This window comes from Oryctolagus cuniculus, chromosome 1 (assembly GCF_964237555.1).
Source record: "Oryctolagus cuniculus chromosome 1, mOryCun1.1, whole genome shotgun sequence".
NCBI lineage: Eukaryota > Metazoa > Chordata > Mammalia > Lagomorpha > Leporidae > Oryctolagus > Oryctolagus cuniculus.
Genome location: NC_091432.1, coordinates 175,941,004 through 175,958,599, shown reverse-complemented (window position 1 = coordinate 175,958,599; position 17,596 = coordinate 175,941,004). Strand labels below are relative to the sequence as shown.

The 17,596-nt window shown below is 40.5% G+C and overlaps 1 protein-coding gene across 34 annotated transcripts in view; it reads left to right on the top strand.

Moving 5' to 3' along the window:
- MPDZ (multiple PDZ domain crumbs cell polarity complex component) overlaps positions 1-17,596 on the top strand; it is a 184,785-nt gene that overhangs the window by 152,403 nt on the left and 14,786 nt on the right. For all 34 annotated transcript variants that reach the window (XM_070052001.1, XM_070052077.1, XM_070052031.1 and 31 more), the window contains 7 exons: positions 309-400; positions 965-1,055; positions 3,892-3,972; positions 13,567-13,659; positions 13,747-13,821; positions 14,976-15,147; positions 17,372-17,517. In XM_070052001.1, coding sequence (XP_069908102.1) covers positions 309-400; positions 965-1,055; positions 3,892-3,972; positions 13,567-13,659; positions 13,747-13,821; positions 14,976-15,147; positions 17,372-17,517 — 750 coding nt within the window. The remainder of the gene's footprint in view (positions 1-308; positions 401-964; positions 1,056-3,891; positions 3,973-13,566; positions 13,660-13,746; positions 13,822-14,975; positions 15,148-17,371; positions 17,518-17,596) is intronic.

The window sequence follows — 17,596 nt, the reverse complement described above, 5'->3', positions numbered from 1 at the left end:
TAGCCCCTGGTTTGTACAAAGTATGTGGAAGCCTATTGCCTGCTAGGAAACTTGAGTCTCTTCTACAGTTAGTACAAATGCCACCTCTGAGCCACCAGTGCATAGATATCAAACTTTATGCAAATTCTTTTAATCTTGGCTTTAAATATCTTTCTTTCATTCACCATCAAAGCTCAGGTTCATGTCACAGGGAGGAAAATACTTACATTTTAAAGGAAGATAAAGGATGTTTTTCATTAGTTAGATAGGATACTACCAATTTTGAAATGAAAATTTCAGGATTAATTAATGATATTTATTTCTCACAGATCAATGGTCAAATTTTATATGGAAGAAGTCATCAGAATGCTTCATCAATCATTAAATGTGCCCCTTCTAAAGTAAAAATAATTTTTATCAGGTAAGCATTTTATTTTGCTGATTTACCAAATCATTTCATTAGCACTTCAACTCCAGGTTCTTTTAAATGAAAAAGAAAACGTGTAAATATGTGTGTTAGGCCGGTGCCACGGCTCACTAGGCTAATCCTCCGCCTGCGGTGCCGGCACCCCAGATTCTAGTCCCAGTTGGGGTGCCAGATTCTGTCCCGGTTGCTCCTCTTCCAGTCCAGCTCTCTGCTGTGGCCCAGGAAGGCAGTGGAGTATGGCCCAAGTGCTTGGGCCCTGCACCCGCATGGGAGACCAGGAGGAAGCACCTGGCTCCTGGCTTTGGATCAGCGCAGTATGCCAGCCACAGCACGCCGGCTGCAGTACGCTGGCCGTAGTGGCCATTTGGGGAGTGAACCAATGGAAAAGGAAGACCTTTCTCTCTCTCTCTCTCTCTCTCTCTCTCTCACTGTCTAACTCTTCCTGTCAATAAAAAAAATGTGTGTTGTAGTTTTAAAGAATTGTATCTAATACTCTGATTCTTCAAGTAAGAGAATGAAAAATATCGTAATAGTATGATTGATGTTTTTTTCTTTTAGGAATAAAGATGCAGTGAGTCAGATGGCTGTATGTCCTGGACATACAGGAGAACCATTGGCTTCTACCTCAGAGAGCCTTCAAAGTAAGGAGGTATGGGTAACTTATCTTTGTATCTCTAGGAAGATTTGATCAATATACCCTTTATTCATTCAGTAAACAATACTAACACAATTATAGGGATATCAAACATAGATAAGGTACAACTTCAAACATTTGTAGCCCAGTGTAAGAAGACACTCAGCTAACTAAGCATACCATTTCCATGAATGGTGCAAAAGGAATAGTGATCGTAGGGAAGGAGTTGTCAGTCCTGCCTCTGGAGAGAGTGAGAGTAAGACTTTAGGGAGAAGGTCTCCCCATGAGATGTGTGGATCCTGGAAGATTGGAAGGTTGAAGCATCATAAGCAGAGGGTATGGAGTAAAGACTGGCATGGAGGTGTTCTGGCCAATTCAAGGGATCTCATTTCAGTGGAGGACATGGAATGGGGAGCTGGAGAGGAAAGGGTCACAGAGAAAGGAAACAAAGCCAGAGCATAGGAAACATTCTAACAAGCTGATATGTATATAATTTATGTAATATATAAAATATATATTTATATTTATTATATGATATTTATATGATATATATTATATAGGTATGTATATATTATACATACACACACATAAATACTGACTTTGCAGTAGTGTGGAGCCCCAAAATGAGAGAATTGTACTTTAAAAAAATTGTCAAACAATAATGTAGGCTGTAAGGAAGAGAAGCTAAACTACAGGAATTAAGAAAATTATTGGAATAATTAAGGATAAATATAACAAGGGCCTGAATTAAGCTAAGAAAAGTGGGAATGCTTCTGGCAGATGTCTAAAACCTAAATTGTCCCCATCTTAAATGTACCCACTGAGGACAAAATAGCGGTTGAGAATTTGTATTTGGGACAAGTATTTCTTTAGTAATCAACCTTGTGACAGACAGCTTTTTGGGGCTGGAGATAAGATGAATAAATAGACAGAATGTACATGTTTCCAGATACCTGAATTGGTAACATAATGGATGGCTACCTTTCACCAAAATAGAAAATACAGAAAAGTGAAGCAGAAATGTGCAAAAATTTGAGGCTTAAGAATGAAGTACCCACTGGAACACATGTTAGAAGTACCTATTAGAACATTTAGTCTAGAATTTGGGGATGAGTCTCCATACATGCATACTTGCATTTGGAAGCCAAGAGAGCTGAGGTGCTTGAGAAGTAAGGATGGAATCCTTTAATAGAAACACTAAGGAAGAAAGACAACAAAGAGAGGTCAGAGGAGAAGAAGAAAACTCAAGAGGGCTTGTTGCACTCAATGGAGCAAAGCTTGTTCAACAAGAAGGGCATATTCCACAAACTTACATGCTTCCAAGAGTCCAGTAAGAAGGTAAAGAATTTTTTTAAGATTCAGCAGTTCAGGCCGGCACCGCGGCTCACTAGGCTAATCCTCCGCCTTGCGGCGCCGGCGCACCAGGTTCTAGTCCCAGTCGGGGCACTGGATTCTGTCCCGGGTGCTCCTCTTCCAGGCCAGCTCTCTGCTGTGGCCAGGGAGTGCAGTGGAGGATGGCCCAAGTGCTTGGGCCCTGCACCCTATGGGAGACCAGGATAAGTACCTGGCTCCTGCCATCGGATCAGCGCGATGCGCCGGCCGCAGCGCGCTGGCCGCGGTGGCCATTGGAGGGTGAACCAATGGCAAAGGAAGACCTTTCTCTCTGTCTCTCTCTCTCACTGTCCACTCTGCCTGTCAAAAAAAAAAAAAAAGATTCAGCAATTCAGAGATTCAGAGATTATTAGTGATTTTGAGATGGCGAGTGATAGATCAGAAATTAAGGAGGGAGAGAGTGTGGTGGCTAGAGCGATGTGGGAATTGAAGACGGTTCTTTCCATTCTATTTTTTTAATTGAAAAATCGTTGAATACACATATAAGATAAATAAAAGGAAATAATAGATAGTGAAAAGCTTAAAATCAGAAGAATCATGGTGACTGTCCTTGGGAGAAGGTATAGGAACAGAAATAGTCTCCCCTAAATGAATATAAACCTAGGGCTTATATTTACATAAGACAGATATACAAATCATCATCTCATTCCAATGAATTGAGTCAGGTGGTTATTCAAGATGGCCAAATCATAAAAGAAAATTTTATTTTCTTATAAATTTTACTAAGTATACCCCCTAAGAAAATGAAGTATTATAATGATCTTCAGGTAAAACATTCAATACTCTTTATTTTTAATTAGATTATTATTTATTTATTTGAAAGAGTTACACAGAGAGAGAGAGAGAGAGGCAGAGACAGAAAAATCTTCCATCTGCTGATTCACGTCCCAGATGGCCACAACGGCCAGAGCTGGGCCGTTCCGAAGCCAGGAGACAGGAGCTTCTTCCATCTCGCTTGTGAGTGCAGGGGCCCAAGAACTTGAGCCATCCTCCACTGCTTTCCCAGAAGCATTATCAGGGAACTGGATCAGAAGTGGAGCAGCCGGGGCTTGAACCAATGCACTTATGGGGTTCCAGCACCACAGTCCATAGCTTTACTGGCTACCCTACAGCACTGGCATTCAATACTTTCTAAATTCACTTGATAACTAACACAGTAAAGAGGAGTGCATGATGCCTCTAATCACACTGTTTATTTCTGTGAGTTTCACTCTTTGGTAGCTGGGTTGCTGTGAGATTTTGTTTTAGAGTAAATCAGATCCCCTTGGCCTCATGTACCCTAAAATAATTCCTCTCCAATCATATCTCATAGGGATTTTGAAGAACACGTTATGATTATAAATGCCATAAATAGCATAAATAAAATGTATGAAATAATTTTGACTAAGTGGCTTGTATATTTAAAAAATGAAAAATCCAACACTCATCGCCTTTTTTGCCATTTCTTTTCATCTGTCAGATGGAGTCTGGTGTTACTATGTCTGAGGTAGCTGTGGGCCTCAGTTCATTTAAAAATGTGCAACATCTGGAGCTTCCCAAGGTAAATCTGCTTTAAATTGGAATGATGTGATGTGAGTACCTTCTCACGAGGGTCTCAGCTCACTGGTTCTCAGAAGTGGTCTCCGTACCAGCAGCCTCAGCACCACCTGGCATCATGTTAGAATGCAGCTGCAGAGCCCACCCAGCCCTGCCTGCTGCAGTAGAAGCTCTGGGGTTGGGCCCAGAGGTACGTGTTTTAATGAACCTTCCTAGTGAGGCTAATACACTCTAAAGTTTGGAACCCACTGTGCTGACTGATACTTTATCAGGGACCAGCTTTACCTTCCTTTGTAGTTGTTCCAAAGTATGAAATTCAGCCATCTCTCCTTTATTCTTTTACCACGTTCCTGCTATGGAGGAAATATGAATAAAGCAATATGAGTTATAACCTTTGTCCTTCATAAAACTGACACTCAAATAGCTAGAAGTTCTACTGTCCTTTGAAAAGACCTGAGCTTTCAGTTCAAATGACTACTGTAAAGAAGTGGTTTGCTGAACACATTTAGGTTTACCAATGCTTTCAGGTGCTGCAGGCTCAGCCTGGGAAGCAGGTAAACAGTACATGAATAAGAAAATAAGCAGTGAAATGTTTTGGAAGGTGAAGAAGAAAGAGGAGGTATGGTGGAGGAGTAGGGGGTGATTGACAGGACATACTGCAGACAGAAAGAAGTGGAGCAGTTCGTATGCCCCCTGCAGCTGAGGGGCAGTGCTGTGTGGTGCTTACACCCCAGCCTCCTGAGTCATTCCATCTGGGTTGCTTCATCAAGTGCACATCAAACATATTATGTGATCTTCCTTTGCCTCAGTTTGCCTCAGTCTGTAAAGTGAAGATGGTAACAGTACTTTTGTCTTCAGAAATTGTAAAATGAAGATAAAATGAGTTGCTTATAAAATGGTCAGCATAAATCCTGGCACACGGTCACACAGAGAGGAAAATCACCGTTACCGTGTTAACTATACTGATGTTTTCTTTCTATCTCTCCTTAACAACAGAAAATTCTATACAAAAATGGATTTCTCCAGTCTTGTTATATGTGCATGAAAGGCATGTTGTTATTGATTGTTTCTGCCATAAAGAGAAGGAAAAGAGCAGGAGTCATTAAAGCCTTTTGCCCTTTCTGTCAAGAAGTCCATAGTCTTCAATTTGAGAATTTCATTCTATTGCCATTTAAAGAGAGAATATCTTCCTCTTTCTTTTTCTGTTTCAAGGTTTGGCTTATTTTCCTCTTCTGTCCCGAAGTCAGAGTTTATAGAACTTAATGATGCAGCCAGCGCCGCGGCTCACTAGGCTAATCCTCCACCTAGCGGCGCCGGCACACCGGGTTCTAGTCCCAGTCGGGCCGCCGGATTCTGTCCAGGTTGCCCCTCTTCCAGGCCAGCTCTCTGCTGTGGCCAGGGAGTGCAGTGGAGGATGGCCCAGGTGCTTGGGCCCTGCACCCCATGGGAGACCAGGAAAAGCACCTGGCTCCTAGCTCCTGGCTCCTGCCGTCGGATCAACGTGGTGCGCCAGCTGCAGCGCGCCGGCCGCAGCGGCCATTGGAGGGTGAACCAATGGCAAAGGAAGACCTTTCTCTCTGTCTCTCTCTCTCACTGTCCACTCTGCCTGTCAAAAAAATAAAAAATAAAAAATAAAAAAATAAAAAAAAGAACTTAATGATGCAATAAATAAGTTGCTAATTCTGAAATGTTTAAATATATATTGAATTCATTACAATGAATGATTTTTATGCCAGTTTATGATTATCTTTAGAAAAGTCTAAATAAAATAATTTTTAACATATCATTCCATTGCATTTATCCTAATATACTCACCCAAGATTTGGTACATCCTAGAATATCATTATGCCCAGGAACACTTGGTGAAATAAATTTGTTAAATGAATGAAGAGCAGACTGCTATAGTGGCTGAGGACACAGCCTAAAAGGCAGAGCATCTGGGTGAAGGCCCTAGATTTGCCACTTGCAGACTGTGAGACTGTGACCTTGGACACTGCTGTTAATCTGTACAGTTTCCCCTCCTGCGAATGGGGATAATAAGAGTACTTGGCTTGTAGAGTTGTAGTAAGACTTGAATATACATTATGAGAATTAAATATGCACATGGATAGTGTCCAGTATGTTGTAAGCATTACCCACTCTGACTATTGATGTAATTAGTAGGAAAGAATAAGTTGGCAGATATCTGACTGTTCTTGATGCTGGTTTTCTCTGACACCTCCTCTAGCATCTGACTACTTGATAACAGTGTTAGATAAAAGCATTTTTAATCCCCTTCTCAGAACTTTTCAAGGACTTTCACTGGCCAACAGATCAGTTCAGCTTCCTCAGTCTGGTATTTAGCAAAGCTGGTGGATGGAAGTCTGCTGTGTTGATCAGAAGCTCTTCTGAGCAATCTCACTTCAGCTTCCCACTCCCGTTGGTCCTCGCTTTCTTCTGTAAATGGGGCCTCCTAGGTCAGAAGGGTACTGCTGGAGTTGGGAGCTAATGAACAGTTTCTTCCTTCTGCAGTGCCAAAGCTGGTGTCTGCCTTTAGCTGAAAACTGATGTGCACACTTCCCTTTCTGAATTAGCTGCTAAGAGGAATCAATGAATTGCACACAGAAAGCTTCTATGTCTCTGTAGATTTCAAGGAAATCTAAAGCTCAGGTAACTGGAATGTATTTATTGATGAAAGTCAAAGTGAGTAAGGGAAATACTCAAAATCTTTTAAAATCAGCTAGACAGAAGAAGCAATTAGCCATGATTTTAATGATGTGTTAAAAGAGAAAAGTACAACAAATCTAATTTTGCAGATCTTAATTGGCTTTTACTTGTTAATCTAGAATCTGGCAGCAGTCCGGACCAAAAATGGTTCAGAAAGCTCCGCCGCACCACATGTGCATGTTGTATTTATAGCCAGAGGAAAGGAAGTGACATACAGACAACGGAAGTGAGACAGAGAGATAGCTTAATTAGCTACAGCTTAGCGTTTGCCTTATTTGAACCTGGTTTGCACAGGTATTGCCTGTGTTTCATGGAGGCTTGGTGGCTGTTACAGGCTTGAGACTCTGCTGCTTGTTATAAGAGTAGGTTGCAGTCTGTTTATACATCAAATTAGGTAACAGTTCACTATGTTTGGAGTAGCCTTTAGTCCAGACTTAAAATATGTATGGAGGCAGTTTTAGTCTAAGCTTAATTCAATTTAACAGATTTTAAGTGCGGGCTTTGGAGTCGTTCAGCCTTCTCTCGGCTTTAGGCAACCATTCTCTGTGCCTTATTTTCCCCAATTACAACTTCTAATTGGATATACTATTGTAAGGATTAAATGAAAGAATTTATATAAAGCATTTACGCAGTGCAAGTTATTATAATTATTTTCATTTATATTTTTATCCATGAGGTTCTGAGTGCCTCATAGAATATGTCCCTGAAAATATTCCTTGAGGAAGCTATTGCTTTAAATGCCACTAAGTGATCCATCACACAAAGCCTGTATACTACCCCTAGTGTTAGCTGGCTCTGGGAGTAAAAATCATGTATAGAAGAGAGAATTAACCAGATTCTGATACTCCTGCCTCATCTGAAATCCTTTGTCATTTATACCACTGGATGTTTTTAAAAATTAGGACTATTTGAAAAATAATGTAATGGTAATGTCACATTTGTTTATTATGTTATGTACTTATGAGGTTGCTATTATTTCCCCACTGTTTTTTTAAAATTTATTGATTTTATATATTTAAAATTTAAATATATAATTTGAAAGGCAAAGAGACAGAGAAAGAGAGAGAGAGAGAGATCTTATATCTGCTGGGCACTACCCAAATACCTACAATAACCAGAAGCCTGGAACTCAATCCATAATTTCCTGTGTCAGTGGGAGAGACTCAAGTACTTGAATCAACATCTGCTACTCCCAGAGTATGCATTAGTAGGAAGCTGGAATTGGGAAGTGGAACTAAGTCCCAAATCCAAACACTTTGAAATAAGATGTAGGCGTCCTAGTGGCACCTTAACTGCTACACCAGTGCCTAGAGTTTCCCCCACTTTTAACTGTTCTCTGAATTCCAAATGGTAGAGCTGGAACTTAAATTCTGGCATTCTAACTCCAAGTCCCATTTCCCATTAGTAGTTGGGGCTGTGTGTGGATGAGTGTATGTGTAGTTAGCTTTGTAATATTCTGTGTGGTGTTGGGACATAATATTTATGCAGATATGTAGCTTACTTTTCCTGCTGGGAAAAATAAGTAAGCATGCTAATTCCATAAGGCTAAACCAAAGAAGAGGATTTATAGACTAGGTTATTACTGTTGAACTCTACCTACTTTCCTAAAACTACCAAGGGTCCATGAAAATGGGGAATTCATCCTTGGTTGCCTGTGTGTCACTTGGATTGTCTTTCTTTTTTCTTCCAGCTAATATAAAACACCCAGCTGAAATCTCACCTCTGTTTATTTTGAAATATTCCTTTGCTATTCTGGCCTATATAATGCTTACCACTAATGTTTTGTTGTCATTTAAGAATATATAGGCCAAGAATAGTTTTGGGTGAAATTTGTTTGTGTATCTTTTCTATAAGTATAAAATGTACACACACTGAGAGAGGAAATCCTTGCCCTTTTTTCTCATTATGTTATGCCGTGTTGTATGCATAGTTAAGACTAAGTATTTGGAAGGGAAGAGTGAGCATTGACATGCAGTGTATGCATAAAGTGGAAGATGTTGAGAGCAGAAGAGTCAGGGAGGGAGAATAATTTTTGGATTCTTTCAAAATTGGGAGTTTCAGTAACAGATCGTTTCTAATTCTAGTTTGAGTTCTTAGGAACTCTTTGACAAGTACATGATTTTTATTCTTTTGAATCCTTTATATTTTAAAATAGGAAAATCAAAGTATGAACAGAACGGAAAGTTCTCATCTATTCATATTTAATCTAAACTTCAGTGACTGAAATGCTAATTCAGTTTATTAGAAAATATTTTTTATTAAGGTTCATTTTTAGCATAGTTTTCCCCAGCAAAGGACCTACACATCAAAGCAGTTAACAGTCTTCTGGCCAGCACCGCGGCTCACTAGGCTAATCCTCCGCCTTGCGGCGCCAGCACACCGGGTTCTAGTCCCAGTCGGGGCACCGGATTCTGTCCCGGTTGCCCCTCTTCCAGGCCAGCTCTCTGCTGTGGCCAGGGAGTGCAGTGGAGGATGGCCCAAGTGCTTGAGCCCTGCACCCTATGGGAGACCAGGATAAGTACCTGGCTCCTGCCATTGGATCAGCGTGGTGCGCCGGCCGCAGCGCACCACCCATGGCGGCCATTGGAGGGTGAACCAACGGCAAAGGAAGACCTTTCTCTCTGTCTCTCTCTCTCACTGTCCACTCTGCCTGTCAAAAAATAAAAAATAAACAGTCTTCTATCATTGTCAGAGATCTGGTTCATATTCACCCAGTTTTATTTGGTAAAAATTTCAAATACAATTAAAAGTTATTCTTCTGAGTTGTAGAGACCTTGAACCTTCAAAAAAGTCCTCCTGATAATACTAGTTTGTTTAGATTCATCCCAGTTTCAATTCTTATTTATTCTAACTGTTTAATTATACAACTCTTCCTCCATAAATATACTTCCTAAATTAGTTTCACATTCCCTGTATGGTAGTATTTTAGTGACTAGCTTAGGACAGCATTTGTCAGATCTTTTACTGCAGAGGATTATTCATACTTTGGCAGAATTAGAGGAGAAAATTGAGCAATTAGATAAGAAATTACACACTCACACCTTATTTCCTTTTTTGTAAGTTGTCTTGCTTATCTGATATTAATAAACTGTGTGTGGGGCTGGGTGTGGATGGGTATATGTATAGTTACTTTTGTAGTATTCTGTGTGGCATTCAGACATAATATTTATGCAGATGTGTAACATTTTTCCCATCAAGAAACATAAGTAAAAATGCTAACTCCATCAGGCTTAACAAAAGAAGAGGATTTATAGACTCAGGTAGTTGGTCAGTAGGCTATAAGGACTGATCTTGTGACAGCCATCCACAGGATCAGACCGAAGGCTGACCTTTCCCATTGTTTCAGCAGAGCTACCACTTATAGCTGGGCTCTGTGTTAGTTCTCTTACCTACAGATGGAGGAGGAACATTCCTTTTTGTTGTTGTTGTTAAAGATTTATTCAAAGGCAGAGTGACAGAGTGAACAGGGGAGACACACAGAGTTCTTCCATCTGCTACTTCTCTCCTCAAATGGCTGCAAAAGCCAAGTTTAGGCCAAGCTAAGGCCAGGAGTCTAGAATCCCATTCTCGTCTCCCAGATAGGTGGCAGCAGCCCATGCACTAGGGCCATCTTCTGCCACCTTTGCAGGCATATTAGCAGGAAACTAGATCAGAAGCAGAGCAGTGAAGACTCAAACTGGCAATTCAGTATGGGATGCCAGTATCACAAGTGAGAGCTAACCCCTCTGTACCACAACACTTGCCCCAGAAGGGGCATTCTGAGCAAAAGTCCCATGATTCTTCTTAATTGTGTTGTTGGAGCTACTTATCTTTTGCTATATAACAAATTACCACAATTAAATTAAAGACTTATAACAACACGCATTTATTGTCTCACAATGTTTATGGGTCAGGCGTTTGGGATCAGTTTTGCTAGGTTTCTGGCTTAGAATCTCTTGTGCAATTGCCAGCAAACTGCCAGCATGAGTTCCAGGCATCTGAAGATTTGGCTGGGGCTGAACATCACTTCCAAGGTGATTAACTCAAATGGCTATTGTCAAGAGGCCTTATTTCCTCCTCCCAGGGCTGGTGGCATGTCTGTGTCTTCATGGCATGGCAGCTCACTTCCCATAGCGCAAATGAGTCAAGAGAAACAGCAAGGAGGAAGCCCTGGTGTCCTTTCTGATGCAGTTGCCGTTTTCAACACCATCACTCTGTTTTATACTGTATGTTAAATTTCAGTCATTAAGTCCAGCCCATACATTCAACTCTCCCCATATGGAAGGGAGAAATATCAAAGGATTTTGCCTCATATATTTAAACATCATAGGGAACTCAGAGAAGGAGAGAGGGGATAGAGGTGAATGGAAAAGTAGGTTGGGAAGAAGTTGTTAGGCATGCAAGGGGGAGCTGCCTCTATATTCTAATGAAGCTTACCAGTTTTTGCAAAGGGTTGAGATGAGAATGAATGTTAGATAAGCAATTGGCAAATGAGAAACAATTGGCAGTGAGAGAGAGAGACAGAGAGAAAGGTCTTCCTTTGCTGTTGGTTCATCCTCTAATGGCCACCGCGGGCGGTGCGCTGCGGCCAGCGCGCCGCGCTGATCCGATGGCAGGAGCCAGGTACTTATCCTGGTCTCCCATGGGGTGCAGAGCCCAAGTACTTGGGCCATCCTCCACTGCACTCCCTGGCCACAGCAGAGAGCTGGCCTGGAAGAGGGGCAACCGGGACAGAATCCGGCACCGCGAGTGGGACTAGAACCCGGTGTGCTGGCGCCGCTAGGCAGAGGATTAGCCTAGTGAGCCGCAGTGCCGGCTGGCAAATGCCTTTTGTACCAATAAAGTACTTCACTGATTGTTACATGGCAGGCCTTTTTTTTTTTTTTTTTGAGTTTAAAAAAGTTTAATTTATTTTTAAAGACAAGAAAACAGATTTAGAGGTAAGATGTTTCTACCAAGTTTCTACAGCTAGGTCGATGGTAAATTTGCTCACCCTAAAGGTACAGTTTTCTCTGTATTATACACATGACTGATTTCCTGGAAAGAGATTGGTGGTAGAGACAGATGAACAGTACTATCTGAAACTTATCAGGCATTAATAATCTACCCAGAAAAGACACAGTGTTGATAGTAATTAAAGCGAGAGTGAAACCTGGCCCTTTTTTTTTCCCTTTCTTTATTTGAAAGGCAGAGTTACAGAGAGAGAAGGACCCCAAATGGCTGCAGCGGCCAGGGCTGTTCCAAGCCCAAAGCCAGCAGCCAGGAAATTCATCGGGGTCTCCCATGTGGGTGCAGGGGTGCAAGGACTTGGGCCATCCTCTGCTGCTTTCCCAGGGAGCTGGACCGCAAGTAGAGCAGCCAGAATTTGAACTGGGCCCATATACAATGCCGGCATCACAGGCGGTGGCAACAACACCAGCTCTGAAAGCTTACTTTAATGTTGTAGGCATGACCATGAATGTGATGGCAAGCTTGGCTTTAGTGTGGGTATTTCGGGGAAGTCATGGCAAGATTTGCTGGTCCTTGTTTTACTTTGTGTGATTTTTCCTGGATGAAAACTATAATGAAAAAGGTTTCTAGCTCTGTCCAGAATTAAAATGTTCAAAACTCTATTTTAATTTAAGCATTTTTTTAATGTAAGCATTAAAGAAAGGTAAATGCCAGGATTATTGAACATTTGGTTTTGATAAATGAAAATGTGGAAAATATGGACCAAGTAGGTATAGCTCTCCAACCTTGGCAGGTTTTCAGTGCATATATTTGGGCTCCAAGATATTTTCAGTCTGCAACAAACCAAAATGCTGTACCCCAGAGAAGGAACACTGGGCATTCAGCCCCAAGAAAGGACAAAGCATGAAGTCTGTCTGCTGGAAGAAGAAACATGGCAGAAAAGAATGAAGTGGCCAGATCTGATTATTTTTTTGTAAGTTCAGGCCAGAAAGAGAGGAGTCAGGAGTGTCCTTTGCTAGGTTTTGAATGACTTGCTCAGTAAGCCAGTGACACAAAATTAAGTTTGCAAATGTTGAAAATTTTGATTATTGAATGTGTTTTTGCTATCTGTATATGTTGCTGCAGTTACCAAAGAACACTTGATTGTTTGATGGTTTGGGGGAAGAGATTAGTCCCAACAGAAAAAAAAAAAATGTGAAAGATTAAGGAGAGATTTCTTTTAAAAAGATTTATTTATTTATTTCAAAGGTAGAGTGATAGAAAGGAAGAAAGGGAGAAAGAGACACAGAAAGATTTTTGCATCCACTGGTTCACTCCCAAATGGCTGCAATAGCTGGGGCTGGGTCATTCTTGGAGCCAGGAGCCAGGAACTCCATCCTCATCTCCCACATGGGTGGCAGAGACTCAAGACTTGTAGGAAGTATAGCAGCCAAGACTCACACCAGAACTCCGATGTGCTCTGCAAGTGTGCAAAGCAGTGGTTTAATGCACTGTGGCACAAAGCATGCCCATTCTTTCTGTTTTTAATTTTTAATTTATTTTCATTGTATTAGAGAGAGAGAATCTCATTACCCAAACATCTGTAACATTCTGGCCTGGGCCAGACCTAAACCAGGAGCCTGGAACTCCATCCAAGCCTCCAACATGGGAGGCAGGGACTCAAATACTTGACCCATCTTCCGCTGCCTTACAGGGTACACATTAGCAAGAAGCTGAATTAGAAGCCAAGATGCCGGATTTAAACCAGACACTCACATATGGGATGTAGGTGTTCCAAGAAGCAAACTTTGATGCCCAGGCCCACCCGAAAGAAGACGTTTCTAATAGTGGACTTCAGAAGAGTGTTAATTGCTTTTCTAATCCTTGAGTAGAAGAAGATGTTCAGACATTATGGCTGCATACCTTTACATTTGGATAAAACTGATCTGTTTTGTCTTGAGTGTTCTTGTTTTTCCTTCTCTAGGATCAAGGAGGTTTGGGCATTGCTATCAGTGAAGAAGATACAATCAGTGGAGTCATCATAAAGAGTTTAACAGAGCATGGAGTGGCAGCCAAGGTGAGACTTTACCCCTCTCACTATTATGAAGTGGTGTAGAGGGAATCACTTCTGGAAAGTCACCAAATCTACCACATTTCCATTTAGGATGGACGACTCAAAGTTGGAGATCAGATCTTGGCTGTAGATGATGAAGTTGTTGTTGGCTGTCCAGTTGAAAAGGTACTTTTCCAAAACAGTAAATGGTACTGTAAAGCCATCCTTGGATGGCTCATGTGTGCATATGTTAGGAGCTGGGGATTACAAGGAATTTGGGCTAACTAGCTATTGACATTAGACATGTTTAAGGAAGAGAAGCAGTTATGAAGAAGTTCTTTTTTATGTTTTTTTCCATCAAGATGATGTGTCGTATGTTTTGTTTCCTAGTAAACTATTCAGTATTCACCAGGCATTTTTTATAAATGTCATTTCCATTTTTCTGTAGGAAAAAAACTGAATCTCATAAGCAGTGGCTAAGTGAGTTCAATATTACAGAGGAATATTTATTTATTGATGTTGACTCATAAATATCTATATTAATTTATAAAGTGATCATAAGACTCAGCCATTAAGTATGTTAATTCTGTTGGTATTAAGTAGCTTTTGCTCCTGAGTTCTCTTCTCCTCAAAAGTGATCATAATACTTGGAGTTTCATTTGATGCTTTTCATGTGTAATCACCAATAAAAGCTTTGTTTTCCCTGAGATGTAGAGTTCCTTTTATCCCTTGCAATGAGGAAAAACCAGGTCATGAACCATGTTTCCATGTCTACATTAGCCAGCAAGAAGCTTAGCATTCTTTTAAATAAATTTGTTGTTAATAAAAGCATTGGTATTATCTAAGCCATAAATTTGGTATTTTAACTTTCTCTTGGCTTTGATTTTTCTGTTGTGTAGTTTACCTATCCTGATTTAATATATGCATTTCTGTTTTTATTAGAAGTGTGTATATAGGCCTCAACAGATTCTATGTAGAATCAGGAAGTGAGTAAGATATTCTACATGTCTTCTAAAGTTGTGGGAATCCAATCTATAGGACAAGATTAACTAGAAATGGAAAAGATTGGAATTTCTATACTTGTATAAGGAAGAAGTTGTTTAGAACCAGACTTAGAGTGGAAATTAGCCATGACCTTAATCTATATCATGCATTCAAAAAAACTAGAGAGAAATTAATTGTTTCTTGGCCTCTCACATCTTAACAAGGGATTACTTTTCCTCTGTGTTGCCTCTCAACCTTAGACAGAATTAGATTCAAGTAATAATGGCAACTCATTTTTATAAGTCTGCTAATAAGCATTTTAATTTTGTTTCCCCACCATTCCAACACCCTACCAGTTTATTAGCCTTCTGAAGACAGCAAAGACGACAGTAAAACTTACCATTTGTGCCAAGAATCCAGACTCGCCGGCTACTTCAGTAGCTGGTGCAGCCAACGGAGGAAAAAGGAGCAGCTCTCAGTCTCCAGTGGTGCCACAGTCGAGCTCTCCAGAACCAGAGCCCATTCGAAGTAAGGACTGGGCTCACGAGAGTCCTGTGTGTCTGGCATACTCAGCACAGGGAGCCTGCTGAGGGTCCAGCTGCCTGCCAGTGGCTGATTGTTTGAAAGGTGTAACAAGGGAGCCCTGTGGTGGGAGGCTGGTAGCAAGAGAGGGGCTCCTAAAGAAAGAGCACTGGATTGTAAAGTAGACGTCAGGGCATCTTACATTAACCCACCGTGGGACCTCAGGAAATCCACCTGTTCACTCTGAGCCTCAACTTCTCTGTTCTCCAAGAAACTTTTGCTGAGAGTACCAGTGATTTCAGATATTGAACTAGCAAATTGGAAATATCATTTTGGAGATACTGTATATATATGTATACATACACATATACTGAGACAGTAACTTAATTTCCCTAAGTCTCAGTTTTCTTATCTGTAGAATGGATATACAGTGATCCTTTTTCACAGATAGGATCAATATTACCTGCCACCACAAGAAACTCCTGAAAATTATAGCTGTTGACACTGAGTATGTTGTAGCAGTTTGAGTTCTGTGGTTTGAATGCAGTAGTAGACCTTGTGAAAGTAGATAAAATGGATGTCGTGGACCATGAGATGATAATTTAGTCTATCATTAAAATGCCCGTCTAGTATATGGAGGTAAATTATTCCTATAAGTTACTTTTTGACAAAAATCACACTGGTTTCTTATAAAACAATAAATTTCAACCTCTGCACCATCAAAAAAACAAAATTGCTCAAACACGTTGCCATTTTCTGCAAGTGTGGGGAAAAATTGGGCCTACAAACTGAAACATTCAGTTCTTTTGACATGGTTTTAAGGAAACACTAATTTAAAACATTTGTAGTATAGTTAGACAAAAATGGCTTAAAGAGATATATCTCTGATGAAAGTAATCCTTTATTTAGAAGGACTGAATAATTGACTGAAGTGTTAAAAGATTTTATGAAAATATTCTCATTTTTCAATTTTACATTGATCCCTAAATAGCATTGTCTATAAAAATATGAAATGCTATGTGAAAATTTTACATAAAACGAAATATCTTACACCTGTTCTTACCATTTCAGGAACAAGAAAATGGTCTGTTTCTGATTTCCTAAAAAGAGAACATCTTGTCCAAAGCATACGTTATTCTACCAAGTATAGCCATCCAGACTTTCCCCAAACATGCTATTGTTGTATCATAAAACAGGTGATACGATAAGAAGACTGTCATACAACAGGATGTGAAATTATATTATTCTTATTTTCTCATAGTCTGTTCTTTTTTGAGCATCTATGCACCAGGATTTGTTTATAAAAAAGCAAGGGAAATCCAAGGGTAAAGATGTAAATAGTGAGTATTTCCTTAGACTTGATCATGTGAGAAGAGATGCTCTAGGATAAGGGGGAAAAAAGGAAAGCATAAAAAGCCCTGAAAAGCAGGCAGTGGGACCAAAATTATTGATGTGCTTTGTGTTTTGTTATCTCCCTTGAATGTGCTTCTGTGTGTCTGCCACATGTCTCAGATCTGAGTTGTACAAATCTTGATTTCATAACAAGTGTGTTTTGCTGCAGTGAAGTATAGAATGTCAGAGTGAAACTGGAGGTTCTGTTCAACTTTCTGTTCTCCTTCCTTTACACTCTATCTTATATAGCAATTTAAAAATACAGAATAGTATAGAAAATAAACAGGTGATTTTGTACCAAAAACCTTAACAATGATTTAATAATATTTCTTTCAAAATATATTTATTTGTTTTTATTTATCAGTAGACAGACAAATACAGACCTAGACAGAACACCAGAGGGCTCTTACCCACTGATTCACTCCCCAAATGCCAGTAACAGCCAGGACTGAACCAGGTCAAAGCCAGGAGCTGGGAATGTCATTTGGGCCTCCCACATGGGTAGCAAGAACCCAAGTATTTGAGCTATCACTGCTGCCTTCCAGAGTGAGCATTAGTAGGAAGCTGGAGTTGAGAATGGAGCAAGGATTCAAACCCCCAGGTACCTCCAGGTAGGATGCAGGTACCCCAGATAGCGTCTTACCCACTGCCTCAAACACCCTGCCTTAATATAGTTTAATATAACTAGAAGAGCTGAGTAAATTTGCAATCTCCTTTTTCACTAGTCTGAACCCCTTTTCCTACTCCATCCCCCAAAAGCAACCTGTGCAGTGAGTTTAGCCCATATACCTTTTAATCAACATTTATTTGTATTTCATTTCTCTTTTAACTCATTTAGGTACAAGCAGGTCATCAACACCAGCGATCTTTGCTTCTGATCCTGCCACCTGCCCCATTATCCCTGGCTGTGAAACAACAATTGAGATTTCCAAAGGGCGAACAGGACTGGGCCTGAGCATTGTGGGCGGGTCAGACACACTGCTGGTGAGTGCCCACCCAGAGGTGCTCACTAGCTGGGCAACCCTTCAGCCAGGCCTCAGATACCTAGACTGAGGGGATGCCT